The following is a 22,855-nucleotide window of genomic DNA, read 5'->3' on the forward strand; positions in this document are numbered from 1 at the left end:
GATGTGCTAGATATTGATGACACTTTCCCGGATGAAAGAGTTTTGGTCATTTCCAATGATGTGGCACCATGGTATGCCGATATTGCCAATTATTTGGTAACTGGCATCGTTCCTGAAGAGTTGAAGACATATCAAAAGAAGAAGTTCTTGCGAGACTGCCGACAGTATTGTTGGGATGAGCCTTACTTATTCAGAACGTGTGCTGACAATATGATCCGGAGATGTGTGGCGGAATCTGAGGTGATGGACATCTTGAAAGCGTGCCATGATTCTCCAGTTGGTGGACATCACAGTGGAAATCGAACAGCAGCCAAGGTGCTAGAGTGTGGCTACTACTGGCCAGCCATTTATCGTGATGCAAATATGTTGGCACACTCTTGTGATAAATGCCAACGCCAGGGCACAATAGGTCGGAGGCATGAAACTCCGATGAACTTTGTTCTTGAGGTGGAGCTATTTGATGTATGGGGAATTGATTTTATGGGGCCCTTCGTGAGCTCCTACGGCCTGAAATACATTCTTGTCGCAGTGGATTATGTCTCCAAATGGGTGGAGGCGGTGGCCTTGCCTAACAATGATGGTAGGAGAGTCAATGCGTTTCTCAAAAAAAACATCTTTACTAGATTTGGCACTCCTAGAGCTATTATTAGCGATGGTGGATCTCATTTCTGCAATAAACCATTTGCTGATCTTCTTGAAAAATATGGCGTGCATCACAGGGTTGCCACTCCATATCATCCTCAGACGAGTGGTCAGGTTGAGGTCTCAAACAGAGAAATAAAAAGCATCTTGGCAAAGACGGTCAATGTGAATCGCACTGACTGGTCTAAAAAGTTGGATGATGCTTTATGGGCATATCGCACGGCATTCAAAACGCCTATAGGGACTTCACCGTATAAGTTGGTATTTGGGAAGGCATGTCATTTGCCTATTGAGCTTGAGCATAAAGCCCTTTGGGCATTGAAAAAGCTGAATATGGATTGGCATGAAGCAACTAAGCTGCGGTTGTTTCAAATCAACGAGATGGATGAATTTAGGTACAATGCCTATGAAAGTGCAACACTGTACAAGGAAAAGATGAAATACTATCATGACTCGAAGATCCTAAAAAGGGATTTTCAGCCAAAAGACTTGGTCTTGTTGTACAATTCACGCCTGAAGTTCTTTCCAGGCAAGTTAAAGTCTCGTTGGTCTGGTCCTTTTGAAATTGTGAGTGTGTCCCCAAATGGAAGCGTCATTGAGGTGAAATCCGAGGATGGCACTCGGACTTTTAAGGTGAATGCACAAAGAGTGAAGCATTACCATTGGTGTATTGATGATGGTAAGGTCGTGGATAGGTATCGTTTGAAATATGGCTCCTGAACTCGAAAATGAGGTACCACGTCGAGCCGTGACGTTAAACCAAGCGCTGTGTGGGAGGCAACCCACATTTACCGCTTTGTAAGTAGTTTAAAGTTTGTATTTTCATTGTATTCTTTTGTGTTGTTGATGTGCTAATGTGGTGGGATTTTGAGAACTGAAGGGACCAAATAACTACCAAGTGATCCAAGGCGAGACGCTCCACGTTACGGCCCGTAACTCTTGTTACGGTCCGTATCATGAAGCGTAACAGGCAAAAAGAAAAAAATAAAAAATCACTGAAGGGTGAGGAAGAGTGTTACGGTACGAGTTACGGTCCGTCGTACGTGTTACGGACCGTAACACTGTGTCGTAACTTTGATGCAAAATATGGGCTTCACTGGAAATTTTCAACATGTTACGCCAGGTGATACGGACCGTAACACTAGTTACGGTCCGTCGATTGGACTGCCAGGTCATTAATGAATAAACGAAACGGGGTCGTTTGATGAACCGTAACACAAGATACGGACCGTATCCTATGATACGGTCCGTAACAGGTAACGTAATTGTCGGAAATGTTTAAATACATTACCGACGGTTCCCATTCCAAATTATAACGATTCTTCACACGTTTTTCAACTCCCTCTCCCTCATAAATCCTCTCTTCTCTTCTTCACATCCTCCTCTCTTCATCCTCCTCCCATTCTCCCCCATATTTCTCTAAAATCTCATTACTATTTTCTTATCCACAATCACTGTTTTAAGTTGAGTTTCATCCTTACAATCGCCAACGATCAGGTATTACATGTCTTTACTCTTTTCTTTTAGCTATCAATGCGAGTTCTATGATGCTCATGAGTAATTTCGTAAAATATGTGTTGAAATTCGTGTTTTGGGCTGTGTTGATTGAGTTTGCATTTAAATTGATAAGTTATGGGGGATTTGACGTTGGTTGGGGGTTGGGATTGGTATTGGTGCTGTTTAAAAGATTCGTGGGTACAAGCAACTGCTTCCCACTGAATTGGAGGGCAAATCCGGTTGAAGGTTTCATTCGTGAAATTACTAAATCGGTTTGCCCACCAACTGTTCGATACAAGTCCCCAATGAAAACTTTAATAAAATCGGGTGAAGTCTGAGTAACCCGAGGCATGTGAGGGGATATAATATTGTTTCACAACATACCCATGGATCATTAAGTCGAAAATCTTGGCCTCGTGCTTAAAACGATAAAATTTGGCCAAGCCATTTGTTTGCTACTCTGTTGCCCGTCATTATGTGTTACGGACCGTAACGTACGTTACGGACCGTAACATTACACCGTAACACCTCTCAAATTTCCAGTAACTTTTCTGGAAATTTTGATCACGTTACGGTGCGACGTTACGAACCGTATACTATGATACGGACCGTCGACTGTGTTACGGTCCCTTTGCTTAATTGAACCATTTCAGTTACGGATGAAGATACGGCCCGTAACACCATCGACGGTCCGTCGACTGTGTTACGGTACCTGTCCTAATTAAAGTCTTTGGCTTAAATTCATAAGGTGTAAAATTTTTACAACTTCTCGTACATCATATCTAACTTTTCCTTCCACAGGTATGGGTAAACCACGACAATCAAAGAAGGCTTCACCTAAGGTCGCGCAAAAAGGAAAAGGTCGTGCTGCAAGCAAGGTAACCTCACGGCTGCGCGACGACGATCTGATCAAGGACGCCAGGCCTAAAAAGAGGCCGGTCGCACCCAGCAAGCCACCCCACCAGTTGCACCCAGCCAACCAGACCCACAATCAGAAAGTTCCTCCTCGACTGAGGAGTTAAGAGAGTCGAGCTCGTCGAGTTCGTCGAGCCAAAGTGAACCCCAGCGGGCTATCACACCAACACACCGACCTCAACCACCCATTAGACAGTCTACTGCGGAGGAGCGCGAAAAAGAGCGCGAACAGGAAAGAAGGAAACTTGACATTCGGCTGCAAACTATGACTGAGAAGATCCTCCGGTTTAATGTGGAGGGATCTGAAGATTTGTATAACAAGGGGTGTGAGCGGGTAAAAGGTGAGGGAATAGACCCAAGGCGGAGTATTTTCGAGGAACGGAATGTCATCTTCGATGGAATCGAAGGATATCCCGGCATTAGTGATACTATCCGATTCCACAAGTTGGAGTTTTTGAAAAACCCCGTTGGGTCCTACATATCGGTTTTTGTTAGGGAATTCTACGCTTCATATGGGGCAGCTGTATTCAAAGTAGTGAAGAAAGGGCAGCGAGCAACTCAAGTACCGGCAATGAATGAGGTTGTATTCCGGACAAAGAAGATAGATGTCTCTCCATCGGCTATAAATAAAACACTATTCGGGGAAGATTATATAGAGCCTACAGCAGCGGAAGAAGGGGAGTTTGCCTACAAAATTGAACAGAAGGATACAATCCCCGTCCGAAAATGGGTAGCTTCTGTTATTGCACGGACAACAGATCCTGAATAGGCCATAGTGCCAAAGTTGACAGCCACCACGCGGATTTGGAAAAACACCCTAACGCCAGAGGCAAAGTTTTGGTGGCAAATTGTTCTGTTCCGAATCCGTCCTACCCAATCAGATAATTATTTGACTCCAGACAGGGCTGTTCTTGTGGCTTCCATAATGTCGCGATATAAGATCAACTTCGGGCGACTGATAGCCGAAGACCTCCGAGAGAGAGCCACCCAGCCGGCCACTTCCCTCATTCATCCATGCCTGCTTACGCTACTATGCTTGCGTGCAGAACCAGAACCCCTACCCCATATCGATCACAGTGTGATTGCCAGCCATATTTATGACATCACAAAAGGGAAAGATGAGGTGTTCAGCCAGGGTTCGTTGCCCTCTGCATCGGTTTCTGAGGTGCCGGAGGGGCCTACGGGATCAGATGTTATACCCTTGGCTATCATGGGTGAAGAGGGAGCTGCTGCGGATCGGCACACAGATTCTGAGGCTCCACCGGCTGATCATGCTACACAGCCTATGCCACCTCCAGCCGCACCTACTTCGGGTGGTCCTACCTCTTCCACTGGAGCAAGCCCAGCACCACCGCAGGCAACACCAGGAGTCCCACCCGAGCTTGCGAGAAAAATGATGTTCAACCGGGACAATTTTGGGGCAGTGGTCTTACAAGCGGATCGCACAGATAGGCAGGTCAAGCAGATCATCACTGAGCTAAAATTATACACAAAAAGGGCTATTGATGCAGCGCTGCGACCGATAAAAGAACAGATGGCTGCGGACCACCTACAATCATTACAAATCCACTCCCGGATAGATGGTATTGAGCGCAGGATGACTGAGCTGACTAGGACACACCCTACTATGGAATTGGGCGCTATTCGGAGTGAGTTGCGGTCTGTCAAGGATGATGTGCAGAAATTGAAGGCCCAGGAAGTGGCTGTGGCGACAGACCAGCTTCCTAAAGTACACACGGAGTTGGTACAGACCCTATACCAGCCGATTCAGAGCTTACTAGGGGATGATGACAACGATGACACGGTTGAGGAACAGCACGACGAGGAGTTGGAGGAGGATATCCCCTCTTTGGACAAAGGGAAGCGAAGCAGAGCCTCGCCAGATCTCGAGCCCACTCTCCAAAGTCTTGATCCATATGCTGAGTTACGCCCACAGAATGAGGAAGAGGAGCGACGTACTTTGAAAAGAATCCGCCAGGAGTCCCGGTTAAGTTCCGACACCGCAGGAGCTACTTCTAGCTCAACTCAGCCTACAGAGCCGGCTCACCGTATTTCTCCCCCATCCACTGCTCCACCCCATGATGCTGCGACAGATCCGAGTGCCTAGTGCGCTCCAGGGAGGCCCTCCAAATTTTTTACTGCGTTATATTGATGCTTTGAGGGCAATGCATGCTTTTAAGCTGGGGGTGTGGTATTTGCTGATTGGTTGTTGGGATTGCTGTTTTAGTATACTGGATATTGTTTTTATTGTTTTGTTTTGGTAAATATCTTATCAAAATTGTGATAGTAAGCATGTGTTTAAGACAATTGTTATTGTTTTGTTTTGTTGGTATTGTTTTTATTAACAAGTATTTGTTAGGACGTTCTTCGGCTGTTCTTTGCTATGTGTTTCTATTCCCGAAGAATGCTGTGTGTATGTTGAACCTAGCATGTTTAGAATGTTTAATATAGAAGTAAAGTAATGCTGACTTAAGTGGTGGTGGTCCGTGTTTCTAGCATAGATAAAAATGGTTTTTACAAGTTCAATGATATCCCTCCGAAAAATAATTTGTGATGTACATCAAAACTGAGTTGTTGATATTGACATGTATGGTTCTTTTAATGACATTGCAAAGAAAGGGTGTTTATGTATGTGAAATCTTCAAACGGAAATGAAGTCGGAGTATTTAAACAATCCTTATGCCATTGTGTTGTGAGTTTTTAGCTTCTATTTGCATATGATGCCTGCAATCTAGAACTTGCCCGGTTGGTCGTGCGTGAATTCTAAGGAGAATTAGATTGTGAAGTGATCTTAGGCTTTCTTTGTATTAACCCCAAAGTATCTTAAATGAGCCTGGCCCGTACAGAAAATGATCCATAGTCTCCCATTTTTGAGCCTATAGACTTTTTCTTCGAATAAACCCATTTGGCACCAAGTCCCTCCTTGACACGGAAGATTGACAAATGAGGCTAAAAGCCTAAGTTGGGGGTGACAAGTCAAAAATGCGGAAAATGAGGCTAAAAGCCTAAGTTGGGGGTGATAAGTCAAAGATGAGGAAAATGAGGTCAAAGGCCTGTTGGGGGTAATCACGAATATAAAGGGACATAATTCAGCGTGGATATATATATATAAAAAAAAAAAAAAAAAAAAAAATTGTTCAAACTTCTAAATAAATCCACGCTAAAAATGGAGGGTCGGAAATGATAGGAAGAATGGTGAATGAAGTCAAAAAGAAGTGTCGAGGAGAGTGAGTCACCGATACCCAAATATTCATCCTACCCGTCCCTAAGCCAATGTTACAAGCCCAAAAAGTCCTAATGTGATCACGATCAAATTGTTCAAAGTTGAATGCATGGAAAATAAAGGCAAGCCTATGGTATGTGCACGCATGGTATGCAAATTTCTTTGTGAGTATGAGTGTTCTTCTGTCTCTTTAGTCTTCTGTCCCATTTATGTCGTAAATGTGTGTTGGGACATTCTTTGGTCTATGTGAGGGAATAAGGATTGTAGGTTTCAAAGTAACTGGCTTTCCGGAAGTTGAAATTCATGTGCATAGAGGCCCCCGTACTATGATTATGTCATTAATTGAGGTTGCATAGTGAATTGACATTTTTCCGAAATGTGCATCTTGTGTCACAAATAGGAAATGGATAAGAGCCTAAATATTTTTCTTGAATTGAAGAGTCCGTGCTAGGAACACATGCCAAAACCACCGTAGTCATTCTTATTTTGCTAAGATGTCGTGTGTTAGTAGTGAGTATTGTTGTAGTTGCTTGAGGACAAGCAAAAGCTTAAGTTGGGGGTGTTGATGTGCCGTGAATTTTGGCACATTTTATGCCTTTGTAACTAGAAATATTGCTTGATTTTAAGTGTTTTTATATTGTTTCTTATGTTATTTTTGTGTTTTATAGGGTTGATTAACTAAGGATCGGAAATGAGAAGTAATGCTGGAAAAACGGACAAATTTGAGCTAAGCGACGGTCCGTAACTCATGTTACGGACCGTAACGGTGTCCGTAACTCATGTTACGGTTCGTACCTTTGAACCGTAACAAGGCCTGAATTTCCAGAAAGTTTCATTGAAACCATCAGTGTTACGGTGAAGTGTTACGGTCCGTAACTCATGTTACGGTCCGTAACATGTCACCGTAACATGAGCTAAATTTCCAGAGAGTTTCAATAAAATCTTCAGTGTTACGGTCCGTAACTCATGTTACGGTCCGTAACCCTTCACCGTAACATCATCCAAAATTCCAGAGAGTTGCCAAGTAATTGTCACCACTTACGCTTCAGAAGGACGGACCGTAACACAGGGTACGGTCCGTCGCATGGTGGCCGTAACGTCGAAGTGGTCAAATGACGAAATGAAGGACGGACCGTAACCTGAGTTACGGTCCGTAACAATGCGGCGTAAGGGCATTTTTGTCCAGAAACTTGGCGCGATTTTTGGCTCTATAAATACATAATGTAGGGTTTTAATTCATTATTCAGATTTTATTTTAGAGGCATAAACCCTAGATTTTTAATCTTGAAGTGATTGAAGCATTTAAGGCAACAACTTCACTCTCATTCCATCTTGTATTAGTATTGTAAGTGTATTATGTTAATCTTTAAGCTTTTTCTGTCAAGAAACATTATGAGTAGCTAATTTCAATTCTAAGGTTGTGAATCCCATGATGGGTATTATGTGAATGGGTTTCTATTATTGATATATGCATAATGGTTGTTGTTATTTATTCTATCTTTGTGTTGTAACGTTGGGTAATGATTGCAAGCATTAGCCGAAGCCATTATATTGACTTTTCTTGGGAAAGAGAGTCAATATTGGTAAGATTGAATAACAATGACTCGAGGCGTTAACCCTCGTTTAATAGACTAACTTAGGAATAAGAATAAGTCTAAATTGGCATTATTGGTCGCTCTTCGATTGTAACTCTTTTATATTCGGAAGAATCATAAAGAGGAAATACTGCTTAACTGTTGGGAAACATTAAGAAGTCTTTAAGAGATCAAGTGCATATTCTTAGAACAACCATTAGAAGTATATCACATTGAAATCCGAAGCATAATATCTAATCAAATTGGGAAACACAACCTTAGTCTCTCTCTCATATTAATTACATTCTAAGTCAAAGTATTCAATTACATTATTCAACAATCAATTCAAACTATCCGGAATAGGATTAAAGCCTTTAAAGATTGGTATCGCATACGATTAGTACTCTTTTCTCTCCATATTCCCTGTGGGATTCGACCCCAACCTTGTTGGGTTACTATATTTGACAACGTCCGCTTTACGCCATTAATAGGTGTAATTTGAGCGTATCACTTGATCAACTTGTGTTCGGCTTAAATTATTTTGGATAAAATGTATTTATTTAGCTATGCCTATGATTCGCTTAAATATTATTGTCCTTTTACTAGTCTTGACTAAGACGCGTAGTTGCGATCTCAACCTCGACATACGCCAGCTAGACGCATAAACGCGACCTTAACTTGCGTATCGCACCTAGAATTTTTAACCTACTTGCCTTGCTTAAACCATGATGATTATTTGGTCCCTTTTCCACTCATATTATATCGAAGAAACCCAGCAAATTTTTTAGATATATTTTAAAACCAACAGATCGCACTAAATTGGAAGAAAATCGCGGATACAGTCACATAAACAAACTACCAATTGCAACAGAGAAAGGGAAAAATGGATATATAAATTATATTATATAAATTAATATATTATGATTTATTTTTTATGATATAAATATAGTACAAGTAATATTCTTAGTGTACGCATGGTTCTGATTATCTAATGTATAGACAAAAACATATATTTTGATCTTGACATCCATTAAGAAAGATGTTACCACAGCGAATAAGATATCATTGATGGGAAATAAAATATAATCAAAGAATGCTAATCAGTAGTTAGTTCATATATTCAAAAGAAGAATAAAACTAATAATAAAATAAACATTGTTAACTTTGATTGCATAGAAATAATGATTCCCCATAAAAACCATTCAAACCAAATATCCAGATTCAAAATTCATAACCAAAGAAAATTTAACTAAATGAAAGTTCCCTTTAGGCTAAAAATATACTAAGTATTATCCCATTGGAAGATTAATTGAAAGGATGGAAATAAATTGAGATTATATGGGCAGTCAACTAAAATAGATTTATACTTCTAGTTAGGATACCATACAAATTTTGAGTTCACCTCTATCTCTTGATTTTAATTACCTTTAAAGCTAATTATGCCAATATTAGCGTACAATACTGCTATTTCATTCTATTCTTGCTAAACAATGGACGGTTGCTAAAGTATACACATATGATGAGTTTATTTATCCTTCGGGCTTAATAAAAAGAAACGATAATTAAAAAGCGATACGTCTCATATAATCATGATATTGAACTATACAAAGAAGACTGGGTATTACCTTTTGAGAAAATATCTCGCTGAAAAATAATAATATGAAGCTACAATATTCTACCGATTTCCCAGTTACTAACGACTAACTTCAAGTCCACGAACTCGAAACCGCGAGCGGAAATTTCGAACTCGAACTTTACAGAAAACCTTTTTTTTTTGTGTGTTTGCTGTTTTTATGTTTCTCCATGTTTTTTTTTTTTTCGTTCTCTTCCTTTGTATTTTTTTTTGTGTCTCTATTCACTGGTGTTTTTCTCTACTCTCTCCTGTTCTCCTTTTTTGTACGTGTAGGTGTGTGTTTATATAGGGTAATGTGGTGAAGGGTCGTGTGTATATGTGTTAACTGAAAGGAGAGAATGTGAGGGAGTAGGACTATCTAGGGATAATTGTTTGAGGAGATTTTTAAGGGAAGGAAATATTGTTTGTTTAGGATAGATTCAAGAAAAAGAAAGAGAGAAAAAAAAACGTGTAGTTGTGTGTGTATGGGGTGAGAGACGTGCATGATTGAAGGGAATTGAGGATGGGATTTTTGAATTACTAGCAGATTAGTTTTAGTTAGGTTAGTATTTTTCTTTCCATTTTTAGATTTTTGTCTTGTTTATTTCGTCCTCTTCCCTTTTTGCTACTTTGCTCTTTTGTTTTTTTGTATCAAAGTTAAAAAAATAAAGAGAAGAAAATTAGCTAATTATTTTTTAAACTTAATAGAAATCAAATTAAATAACTAGTCCAAAATAAAATGTAACTAAGAAAATACTTAAATCCCTAGCTTATTTATTAAAACCTAAATTTAAAGAAAACATATTTTTTGTAAACTTTCTTTCTTTTTTTAAAACAAAAATTATCCTAAAATGTGATTCTATTTTTGTAGCTTTCGATCTTTTAAAAGTAAGACTTACTAAAAATGAAACAAAAATTAAAATATTTAATTAAACCTAAAATAAATATTTAAACGCTAAAAATGGTGTAAAAACTTATGTTCGGTCAAAAATTAGGTGTTCACACTCTTTATGCTTATGAAGCTTATTGAACTCCCTCACATTCCATGTTGCAACTTTCATTTGGAAGGATTAGGGGGGTCAGGGGGTTTAGTACCCCTGCTAGAACTACACTGGCTCTGCACACGATTGAAAGCAGCTTCAAATACCTGCTGGAATGTGGTAACCCTCAGTGTGTGAAATCATTACTTATATCCACCTCTAGCTGCTCTTCTGTAGGATTCGGCACTGGTTTTTTTCCAGCTGCCTTTCCATGGACTTGCATCCATCCCTTATTCACAGTAGGATGAGAAGCACTCTCAGCGTTCACTACCACGTCCTTGGCCGGTTGTTGTTGTACCTTCCCATGCCAAACCTGTGCAGTTTTCCTTGGTTCTCTTTTGTTCTGCTTGGGTTGAACCTTTTTGGGTGGCTGCACTGGGCATACGTGCCCAATTTGGCAACAAACAGGACAGTATTGAGGCCACCACTCATAGTCCACAACCTGGTCAAATGTTTTACCACTCGAATCAAGGATTTTAACTGATGTGGGTAGAGGGACAGTAATGTCCATTTCTATTAGCACCCGAGCATAAGAAATCCTTTCCATTTTTAAGGTACACTCATCAGCACAAAGAGGAGTACCTAGTCCACTAGCAAGACGACTAAGTGAATCAGGTTCCCAACAATTCAACAGGAGATTAGGGAACCTTACCCATAGGGGGATTGTCTTCAAGATCTCGTCACTAAAATTGAAGTGAGCACTCCACGGCTTTAAAATCACTGGCCTATTATTGATCATATGGGGACCTGACCGCATAACCTGATCTCTATCATCACAACAATGGAACTTGATCACAAAGTATCCATCATTGTGGTAGTAGATGGCTGGCTTTGAAGCAAAATCCCATTGACTAGCCAAAAATCGATTTACAGCTCCAATAGATGGGGAATCCCCCACAACATATAGAATCATCGACGATTGCCACTTTTCCATCCCTTTTGCAACCTCCTATCAAATTGTACCAATTTTACCCCCTCTTTAATCACCAGAGCAATAAACTGCAACGACGTAACTTTTGATGCCAGTTTGTTGCCCGTAAACAGATTTTCCCAAGTCTTCTCGGCTTCTGGATCCGCAAGTTTTGGAGTCTCTTGAGTAAGTTCAAGTCTTCTTTGCGTATTTGCAGTTGCCGGTGCTTGATTCATCACGGCAAATGAAGGATCTGTGACCTGCTTGCCACCAGTCATCCCTTTTGGAGGAGCTGTGCTATGTTTTTGGCCCCCATTTGTCATTCCACTTGCATTTGGTACCTTCGAGTTCGCCATGTTCGGCGGTGTAATCATCACCCCTAACCTTGCCATGTCCAATTGGACGTCATTCAAGGTAATACCACCAGAGCTCAATATAGCCACTCCTGTCCCCTTTGACGTTGGTTCTACTTCAGTAACCCGTGGACCACGAATCCCTTTGACCACCTGAACATCCGCTTGGTTGTTCTGTGTCTTTTTACGACCTCCCGCCATGTCGGCGGTGGCGATACCGTAGTCACACTACCATGGTACACCTATTCTAGGGTTTCACCGTTAGAGAGAGGAGAGAGGGGAGAGGAGAGAGGAGAGAGGAGAGAGTATCCTTAATCAATTCTATATATACTAGTTATTTTTGTATTGGTAGAAATGGTCAGTAGTTCAACTATTCTAATTTTACAATTTACCTTTACTTAAGCAAATAATTTAACCACGCTTGTTAGTTCCAAATTCATTTGTAGAATGCATATAACTACTACTAATATTTGTCCATCTAGTAATTCTTTTCTAGTGTTAAATATAAAGAGTTATGTAATATTTTTTTTTAAAATTAGAGAAATTTCCAAACATTAGTACTATCGACGAGTAATATGATATTTGAAATGACATTTGTAAATGTCGTTTTTGCGACATTTTGTATCAAATGTCGTCTTTTACAACATTTTGTACCAAACATGGTTGTTATTTTGTGTCAAATGTCGTTAGTTTTACGATATTTTATCACTAAATAAAACGCGTCGTATTCTTATTTTCTTGTAGTGCGCTATCCTTAAAAATGAAATTTCAAATTACTGGTTGAGTCTAAATTAATCTTTAAACTTCTGGAAGAGTTCCCACCTCAAAAGTGCTTTTATATTGTTTTTGGTTAATATATAGGCTTTTAGAAGCTTTTTCAAAGAATTCAGCACTTGCGAAAAGCAAAACAACTTTTCACAATATCCTGAACAATGACAATATAGAGGGAAAGACTAAAATAATCTCAATACTGATAAGATGGAAAAGTCTAATTCTTACTACTAGTATTAAACTTTCAGTTATTGTGAACTAAGAATTACACACCGCTGCATGCAATTCTCCAGAAACCTGAAATCCCCAAAACTTCCAAAAATCAACCCACAAACTTTAATTAATATTAAAAAACTAGCCATAAATGCTGCAACTTCTGATGTTAGTTATATATCAACAATCGGACGAAGCTTTCGTTTACTCACAGAGCCAATTTTTGTCCACTATTTCTCCATCTGATTCACGATCTGACAATCAAGTAAAAAAACAAGTAGATTTAGATCGATGGAATGAAAACCTCAGTGCAACAAAGAGTCAAGAAATTGACCATACATTTAAATAGAGATCAACTAATTAATAATGATATAAAACCATAGAATATTTATGCTAAAAGATCCAGAAAGGCAGAAACTGCTTGTTTTCAGTTTTACGTACAACTTGAAATATTTTTGCTAAAAAAAAGAGTTTTAGTCGAAAATTTTCTTATATCATGACAAAAGTTATTTATAAACAAATAGTCCAAACTCTTACTCATACATTTGTTTAGCTAACATTTAGACGTAGTTCAGATTTGACACTCAATGCTATCCACACTCATCCTCAACCATGGACTGACATATTTCATCGACCTTTACGCTCACTCAAACTGGAAAATGATCAAGAGAGCAAAAATAGTTTTTTCGATGTAAAATATTTTTATATGAAAATATATTTCACGAAAAACATTTTACATCATACCATAATACACTTACATTTTTGCATTCTTTTTGTTGGTTCCGATGCTTGAATCTTCTTTGGTTGAGATATTCATATTAGGACCTTTTCTAGCAGGGATACTCCAATTACATTCATCCTCAACTGGTGATAGCCTATTAGTACACTGTGCAATGCAGGGAAACTTGATCAGCTAATAAAAAAATTTATTTTTTAATTTTGTAAAAGGCAAAATAAAAATATCCAAATTTCGCTAAAGAAACCTGATAAGAAAGAAGGAAGAATGAACAAACTATTGATGAGCAAATACTTATAAACTAGTTTTAAACAAGAATATTTTAAACATTAAAAAAAAAAAATCTTTACCTTGGTATATAGTATAAGATCAATAGACTGAAAATATTTTCATATTTTTCAATTCACGCAATCTTATCTATGTCAAAATAATATTGCATAAATCCATATTGCACAAAGTCCAAAATTACAAGTGTGGTGAAATAACTAAGAAACACGCAACTTGACCTGAATATCACTGTCTTAAAGGAAATTCAAATCAATTTATACATCTCGTACAACTAAAAAGTGATAAAAATTCCAATCCTATCATAACATAAGAGGATATAACTACCTACTGAGAATTGTTAGATATAGCTATAATAAGACGAAATAAACAGAAGGCTTGAATCACCTTGTAGAGGTCAATGATGGAACGAAATTTTATGCTCTTCGGTATTCCTGGCTTCAAACGGCGATCTTCTTTATCTCTTATCGGAAGTTTCGAGCCACTACTCGCATCATTATCCTTTAAGATATATTATTATAATTCGCACATATCAATATACTCACATTATATTATGTTAGAGAGAAGGCAAAAGAAGAACAAATTGGTTTCGGAGCCAAGACTTGAGATCATCTTAAATGATAGTATATCCGATATCGTAATCATACGTACAGATTAATTCTTAGATAACCCATTATACCCTTCAATATTGATATGTAACACCAGTACGTACTAATCGTCGATCACAAAAACGAGATGATGATCAATAACGCAACATATTAAACCCAAAACCAGAATATATATTTAGCTAATAATATTATTTGCTGCTTGCTTCCAGAAAGTTTTGTTGAAACTGCAAGCTTTAACAAGAATATCATCTGTGTATATAGAAATTAATTATACTGGACCAAAACTTACTTTTATATATTTATTGCTGACCTGATAAATAGATGAGATGGATGGAAACTTCCTTTTCTTCATTCTGTAAACATGGCTGCTTTCTTCTTCTTCTTCTTCTACAGTCACTACTTTTGAGTTGTCGCTGTCGTCGGAATCGCGGCTGAGATGAATAAGCTGTAACGCCGCCTTCATCTCCGCCGTCGTTGGTTCCGTTTGCATTCCTCTAATTTTCGCCTTTGACGAAGACGTAGATTTCTTCATTAACTATAAATGTATAAATTAAATATGGAGGAGAGAGAGAGAGTGTGTATATATATATTGATAGCTGATCTCTGCGTTTGTAATAGTTGATATCTCTATTATATGGAGTATGTAACTATATATCGAGAGAGAGGGAGAGGGATGTTTCTATTCCTCAGTGTGGGGTTTTTGGATGTAATTATTTACGAATATATATCTTTTAACCCTCGCTCTTTCTCTTTTTCTTTTTTTTTTCTTTTCTAAAACTAAAATCATTTGGGCTTGTTTAATTAGTGGGATATATGGTCAAATACACCCCTAAAGTCTGGGATTTATCTTATTTATGTCCTTTGTTAACCTATTAGCTCAAAAGATTTCTATCGTTATTTTTTGCCTCAAACATACAAGAATTGTCCCTCTCAGGTTTTATACCATGAAAAATTTATCTAATTTGATTGACACAGTGGAAGTGGAAGTCATGCATGTCGGGTATATTTGTAACTTTTTAATTCTTCAAAACTATTTAAATATAGTAATTGTTCAGGAGTACTGTGCTTCAAATTAAGTAAATTATTAGAAAAGAAAAATGCATTCAAGAGAGATAAAGTTATTCTAGCAAACAAAGGGAAGCTATAAAATTAATTAGAAGACTAACACAACTTACCAACATGTCGATTATTTGGACTGTGCTTATCTCTTTTCCCTAAACTAATTTTTTGATTATGTTGAACGTTATTCTTTGTTGTTTCCTTCATTAACTTAATCTTCATTAGCTTCTAGCTATCGAGTTTAGGTCAAATAAATAATGTACACGCACACAACCGTGATAAGAGTTATACATGCTTAATTGAAATTCATTTCATCTATGAGTTACCCTGAATCATAATAATTTAATCCTATTGGAGACGTAATCTTTCCTTAGCGAGACATGATGTACTAGCAATATTATTCTTGTTGCCTATACTTTTTGATCCTTTTCTAACAATTGTGACTTATATATGCTAAGTAGATAGATCATGCACATTTTGTGGCAAATGCAATAATTTAATGCAGTAGTTATTGTATGTTTTTGAACAATTGGAAATATGAAAATATAGTACTCCTCGGCAATTAAAAAGATTTAAATATATTAACGCCTATGCAATAATTATTGTGTCAGTCAAAGTAGAACACTTTTCCACGTTCTAGGGGCATAATTGAGACGAATGATGTAACTCGTGAGAGGTCCAATGGCCAATAGATTATCGGAAGAGATATGCAACATGAATCCCAAAAGGTTAGGGAGAAATTTGAAACTTTTTCCTTAGTTAATTAAATAATTGAGTTATTGCTAATTTCAGGGATTGATGCTCTAGGGGCAAGATTGTATTTAAACTATTCTTTTAGTTATTCTTTCTTTTGGTTCCTTGTTAAATGCTAATTTGCTCATGACCTGAATTTGCTCTGCATAATTAAACCCACTTAAGAGTAGGCTAACCAGGAGTTATTTGAACTAAAGTAAGAGATTTATTAAGAAAAAGTACAGTGTTCTTCTGATGGGTGTAAATTATTCATGTAATTTTATATATAAAAAAATAAGTTGTAAAATAAAACATGAATAATTATATTTTATTCTCGCATATTTTCTGACAGAATCTTACAGCAAAAAGAATTTCTCGGAAGAATGAAAAATAAGCAAATGCCAAAGAGATAAGAAAATATCTCATGGGTGCAACCACAAAGTTCATGTTTACAACCGTGAAAAATAAACAAATGCCAAAGAGATAAGAAAATATCTCATGGGTGCAACCACAAGTCCATGTTTACAACTGTGAAATTTCACACGTGGGAATTACATAAACACAACATTGGGAGACGTTGCAAAATTCACGGGTGTGACCACACTTTCATCTTCACACCCGTCAAGTGTTGGCATCAAGAAAGAAGTTGTAAAATCCACGGGTGTGACCGCCATTTTCATACTCATACCCGTCAAGTGTTGAAATCCACGGGTGTGATCTCCACTTTCATACTCACACCCGTCAAGTGTTAAAATCCACGGGTGTGACCACCACTTTCATACTCACACCCGTCAAGTAAGGTCACAGATATGAGCACTACTTCAAGGAATGCATTCGTAGGGGGAGAACACTATATTTTCCTATAAATAGAGGCATCACTGTGCTTAGAAGAGATCTAAACCAATTTTGAGAAAGACATAAGAAATAGTCTTTGCTCTATTTCTCTTCTTTTATTTATATTTGTAGGAGTAGTATTTTATTTTAATTTCTTTCTTACATACTTCTTAATGGAGTAGTTTCTTTTTGTTGGGATAGTTGAAGAAGCTTGGTTTGATGTTATAATGATTATCTTTACTTTAATTTTGTTCCATGTCTTGATATTCAAATCTTTGATCTTGCTTCTGTTAGTCCTAATTCTCACGGAGGGATTAATTCAAGCTAGTTTATTGATTCAAAAATCTCAATATTATTTATTTTAGTCATAATTCTCATGGACGGATTAATTCAAATAATTTTGTTGGTTTAAAATTGTTATCTTATTTCTTTCGGTCCTAATTATCACGGAGAGATTGACTCAAATAAGTTTAATGATTTGAGGGGTCTCTATTATATTTCTTTCAGTTCTAATTCTCGCGGAGGGGCTGACTCAAATAAGTTTATTGATTTTAAGCGCTAATCGCAAGAGGTCTTTAGTCCTCATAACACAAATCAAGTCAATTAAGTTTTCCTATTCTTTTGTGGAATATACTAGAATAAGATTTTATTATAATTGAACCAAGTGAATTCAACGAATCCCACCTCTTTTCTTTTTAAATTTTCTAATAAGTTGTTTGTTTTATTTTAAGTAATTTATAATTTCAAAACCTTTCCTTTCATCAATTTGATTCTCTTAAATAGTAACCAAGACAATACACATATGTAACCTAGGTGGTTCCAATCTCTATGGGACAATATCTTAAACTATACTAGAATTTGACTAAGTACGAGAAAATTTTTCTATGCACTTTGGCGTCGTCATCTCCCTTCCGAAACGGTTATAATGTATAATGAAAAAACTAATCAAGCAAAGCTATTCAAACTTATCTTTCTCCTCTTATGGCCTCGGGCAAAGGTTAAGCTAAATGTGCATTGATCGAGTTTTTCCATTATTGGAGGAAGATGTATGGCACATAGAAGACCTAGAAAGAAAAAGGGAATGTTGAAGATGACGAGCTATTAGAGTCACCCTGGGTTGGATAATTTGCAAGGAATAGCAATGGTATGGCTTTAACTTACATTATGCCTGAATTGATAGGGTGATATAGTGATTAAACTAGATAATTCGGAGATTGAGAAGGATGGGAGACACACCTGGATATATACAATTAACCGAAGAACTCTTTAACGTTGGCTTATAAAAGTTAAAAAAGTTGGGTCAGGCTGAGTCAGAAGACACTTTATTTGGGTGAGAGTTTTTTAAGTTATAAAAGAATTTTAAATCAGAATAGGAACTTTCTAGTGAGAGCTGATTGCTTTTATGGTTAGACTTGATGACTTTTCTACAATAATACTATAAGTTCGACGACCTTATGTTTAGTTAACCGGAATTTAAACGCAGTATTATATTTGGAGTCTTCTCACGAATAAAAAAACTCACATTTATTAATTTGGTACAAAATATTGAATGTGAATTTTTTTCCCTTGAGAGAGCTCACCCCATTCTTGTACAAATTTTGCAAATAAACTTTTGTAAAGGGTAGATAATAAAGAACAATTGAAGAAGTAGTTGACAAAGTATATAAGGCGAATTATATTTAATATTGTAAATGAATTGATACTGTTAAATATTCAAAAAGATGATTAAAATACAATCTTGGAGCTAGGTGGAAGAAGTTGTAGCATCCTTTTCTCCGTTGCCCTTTTGGTTTGCTCTCCATTTTCTCTTACAACCAACATTCTTTTTATTTGTTATGATACTTGAACCTTCTTTTGTTGAGAGGATCATATTTGGATCTTCCTCAGTTGGAAGATTCCAATTATATTCATCTTCAACTGCTGAGAGTCTGTTAGTACACTGTGGAATGCGCGAAAACATGATGAGATAATCAAAATAATTTACCATTTTTTTATTTTGTCAAATATCTAAGAACCAAAAAAAAAAAAAAAGAAGCAAACTATTATTGAACAATATGAGAAACTTGTTGAAAATACTTAATGTTAACAGAAGAAGATAGACAAAAGGTTTATATGAATTACCTCATAGAGGTTAATGATGGAACCAAATTTTTTACTTCTCGGGATTCCTTGTGTGACATAGTAATTTCCATCTCTTTCGTCTCTTGTCAAAAGTTTCGAGCCATAATTGGCGTTATTGTCATTTAAAATACAAACAGTATTATCCGGGAGGCTATCTTCACATGTGACTTTATTGACCTCAGACTCAACTGAAAATTATGTGTAACCACATGAGATGATATGATAGACATGGAACAAATTATAAGTTCAAAAAATGCAATTGGAGCTTTAATCTAATGACTGCATTTTAGGCTACAACTATGTTTTGTGCCATTTACATCAAGAGTTTCAATTACTTTGCACGTATTGGTTTAAAATTTAGGATCCGTCTCTACCTTTCAACCAGAAAAGTCAAAAAATTAACATAAGTGTCAATTGTAAGATGTAAAATTCCTTAAGTACCATTGATGTCTTCTTCTTGTTGTTCATGTTAGTTCCTCCTCAAAAACATCTTTTTGATCATTTCTTGTGTTGCTTTCATTGCGATCTTTAGAAATCGCGACCTGTAAATTCACTTTGTTTTTTTAATAAATGATAGATAGAAGATATATTGTGGAATACAATGAGCGTGTTCGACGAAAAATTCATGTAGATAGACATAAGTGTAGATCGATTACCTTTGCGAGTATACAAAGGGAATTAGATATCGTATTCTTTGGTATTCCCTCATTTACATGGCAGTCTTCATCTATTTTTTCATATGTATTATCAGCGTTATTGTCCGTTAAGCTATGCTTAGAATTATTCACCAGACTATCTTCACCAAGGCTCTCAAAATCACCTAAAAAGCATGCATTACCAAATGAAAAATAAAATAAATAATAGTATAATTCAATTATAAAATATAGAATTAATTAATAAATTACGTACCATGGATAACTTTTTGCTTTTGTTTATCAGGGAGTGTCTCCTCCAAAGTTCCCTCTTGATCTTTTCCTGTTTTGCCTTCTTTATGTACTTTAGATTTTTTGTTATCTAGAGTACTTGGGCGACTCCAATTATATTCAACTTCAGGTGATGAGAGCCTATTCGTGCGCTGTGAAATGAAAGGGAACTTGATGAGATAATTAATAAGTTTAACAGTCTTTCTATATAGTCCAATTTCACATCAAAAGTGCTAAAAGAAGAGAACGAATGATAAACTACTGTTAAACAATACTGAAAATTTGTTGAAAAAAAATTAATTATAATATGCTAGTTTTAAAGCAAAATTATCCAGCAAGTAAATAGACACATAATATATGAATATAATCACCTTGTAAATGTTAATAATGGAACAGAATTTTGTGCTCCTTGGTAACCCTTGTTTCAAGCGGTAGTAGTTTTCATCTTTTTCTTCACTTACGGGAAGTTTTGAGCCACCATCAATGTTATTTTCCCTTAGAGTATCATCTACATTATCCGAGAGACTATCTTTACTTGTGACAATATTGAGCTCAAACTCACCTGAAAATCACGCATTGCCGAATTAATGAGATGGAATGATTTATACATGAAATGAATTATAAGTTATCTTATACGTAATGAATGAAAAAATACTCTGCATCCATAGATTTAAAAATTAGGATTTGGATCTACGTTCGCATCCAGTTTTTTTTAGAAAAATATAATTAATATGAGTCAATTGTAAATTTAATACCATTGTTGTCGTCTTCTTGTTGTTGATTTTGAGGTATTACTTGCTCGAAAGATTCATCTAGCTCCTTTTGTTTTTTGCTTCCGTTATGTTCTTCACATATCTCATTTTGTGTCACCTCTTTATAAGTTTGCTCTTTATTTTTGTCAAGTGGCTGGAGATAAGAAATATATTGATAATAAAAGTTGAGTGAAAAAAGAATATAGGAATAGTAAAATGACTTCGAAACTATGGTGGAACAAGTAAAAGAGTTTTCATTAATCTTGTTGATTATAGTCTTCCGAAATTAATTAGAGATGATTCATAAATTGAAAACAAAGAAAAAGAGGAAATAAGTGGGTATGAATTACCTTAATGGTGAGGTCAATACTATTGGAACTTAACATTGTACTCGCCTGAAATTAGATACAAAAAGCAAGACTAACCAATTATTTAAATTCACAATCATGCTCACACATAGTAAGATCTCCCTCCATACTAATGAGTTCAAAGTGGGAAACAAATGAAATTATAGAAAACTGAGGAAAAAAAATAAATACTCCGCTTCATTTTTATGTGAGTATGGATCGATCATTTGCACTTTTGGCCCTATTATGTGCTGGTCTTTACTCTTTAGTTTTTTCCCCTTGATGCAAACAACTTTTTTGCCGGACATGAATTTATATTTTCGTATCATAATATCCCACAAGTTACGCCTCGTGTCCTTAACAAACTTATATCTCGCTCGGCATAAACTCGATTTTTAAAAGCAAAATTAAAGACCAGTCCACTTGAAGGTCAAATCGTGAAATTTCTTCTCGAAAAAAGGGAGATTTTTTTTTTTCAATCATCTTTATGCTTTGCTTATGTGAATATTAAATTTAGATCTAGCATATATTCATACAAAATTGTGGAACAAAGACATAAACCATTAGTATGTGCAACCATCAAATCAAAATCTAGAACTCAACTTAGAAAAAATTGATATTACAACGAAGAGAAGGAGGCAAAATGTGGGACCAAGCATTTTTATACCAAATTTAACCGGATATATGTTTTTTGTAACCTTTGTGTGAGATGTGAGCACTTGCAACAAATTATTGGATTTGAATGAGGTTGTTCATACATATCAATACACGTTATACTCTAATAGATAAATGAAACAAAATGAAAAAAGAGAAAAAGAAAAAGGAAAAAATCAAGCAGTTGTCAATCTTGTTGTTGTTGGTCCATAATTCAGAACCAGGAAAACAAAGGGGAAAATAAATCAAAAGAGAATTGCATACCTGAGCTAGTGTCTCTAATAAGCAGTGACATTGGCAAAAGTCGAACTAACAATATATAGGTGAACGCGGGGGCAAAAAGAGGAAAAATAAAATTAAATACAAAATGAGATTTGGATAGAATCAAACTCACCATCACCGAATCCGAGTCCTTCATTGTAAGAAAATTAACTAGCAAAAATGAATTGAATAAAACGAAGAAGCAAATCAGTATTGTCTCAATCACTTTATATGTCTCCTATCTGCAACTGATCTATTTTCTTAAAATCTTGAACTAAGTGAAGAAGCAAAACAATATCACCTATCGCCTATATTGGTTCAAATATCTCCTCTTGGCCGCTTACATATTTTCCTGAAAATGTGAAATCACACTAAAGAAGTGAATCCATCAGTGGAGCATTTTATATGTGCAATCATGGCTGCTGAGCTGTTATTTGAGAACTATGTTTGTTCAATTTCGGCAATTCAAATTTATTATTTGTCAAAGTAAGACCATAAGATATTTTAAAGTGCAATGGTCTGAACATACGAGAATATTAAATCAATTATTGCGAAGAATTTCCTTTTATTGTTGTGGTAATAGTGATATTTTAACACTAATTGAGAAAGTTATTTAAAATTTATCATTTAATTCTTTCACTTTTAGCATTTATGTCTTATTATTATTATTATTATTATTATTATTATTATTATTATTATTTTGTAGTTTTTCGTGTGTTTTAATTTTGAGTATAATACGCGACAATTATGTTGTTTTATGGAAAATTTGAGATGATTGATTTTATACATATAT

The 22,855-nt window shown here is 36.3% G+C and overlaps 2 protein-coding genes across 2 annotated transcripts; both read right to left on the reverse strand.

Moving 5' to 3' along the window:
• Nucleotides 1–10,630: 10,630 nt before the first annotated feature.
• Nucleotides 10,631–11,416, reverse strand: LOC132624755 (uncharacterized). Its single transcript, XM_060339482.1, has one exon. The coding sequence runs from the start codon at nucleotides 11,414–11,416 to the stop codon at nucleotides 10,631–10,633; it is 786 nt and encodes a 261-aa protein (XP_060195465.1).
• Nucleotides 11,417–19,443: 8,027 nt separating this feature from the next.
• On the reverse strand, nucleotides 19,444–22,444 carry LOC132622641 (uncharacterized). The gene is made up of 7 exons (XM_060337285.1): nucleotides 22,196–22,444; nucleotides 21,151–21,195; nucleotides 20,804–20,954; nucleotides 20,420–20,610; nucleotides 20,035–20,200; nucleotides 19,782–19,945; nucleotides 19,444–19,667 (listed from the first exon to the last, which is right to left on the reverse strand). The coding sequence occupies exons 1-7, from the start codon at nucleotides 22,217–22,219 to the stop codon at nucleotides 19,590–19,592; spliced, it is 819 nt and encodes a 272-aa protein (XP_060193268.1). The 5' UTR covers nucleotides 22,220–22,444; the 3' UTR covers nucleotides 19,444–19,589.
• Between the last annotated feature and the right edge of the window lie 411 nt (nucleotides 22,445–22,855).

The sequence above is a fragment of the Lycium barbarum genome, chromosome 12 (assembly GCF_019175385.1).
Source record: "Lycium barbarum isolate Lr01 chromosome 12, ASM1917538v2, whole genome shotgun sequence".
Lineage (NCBI taxonomy): Eukaryota > Viridiplantae > Streptophyta > Magnoliopsida > Solanales > Solanaceae > Lycium > Lycium barbarum.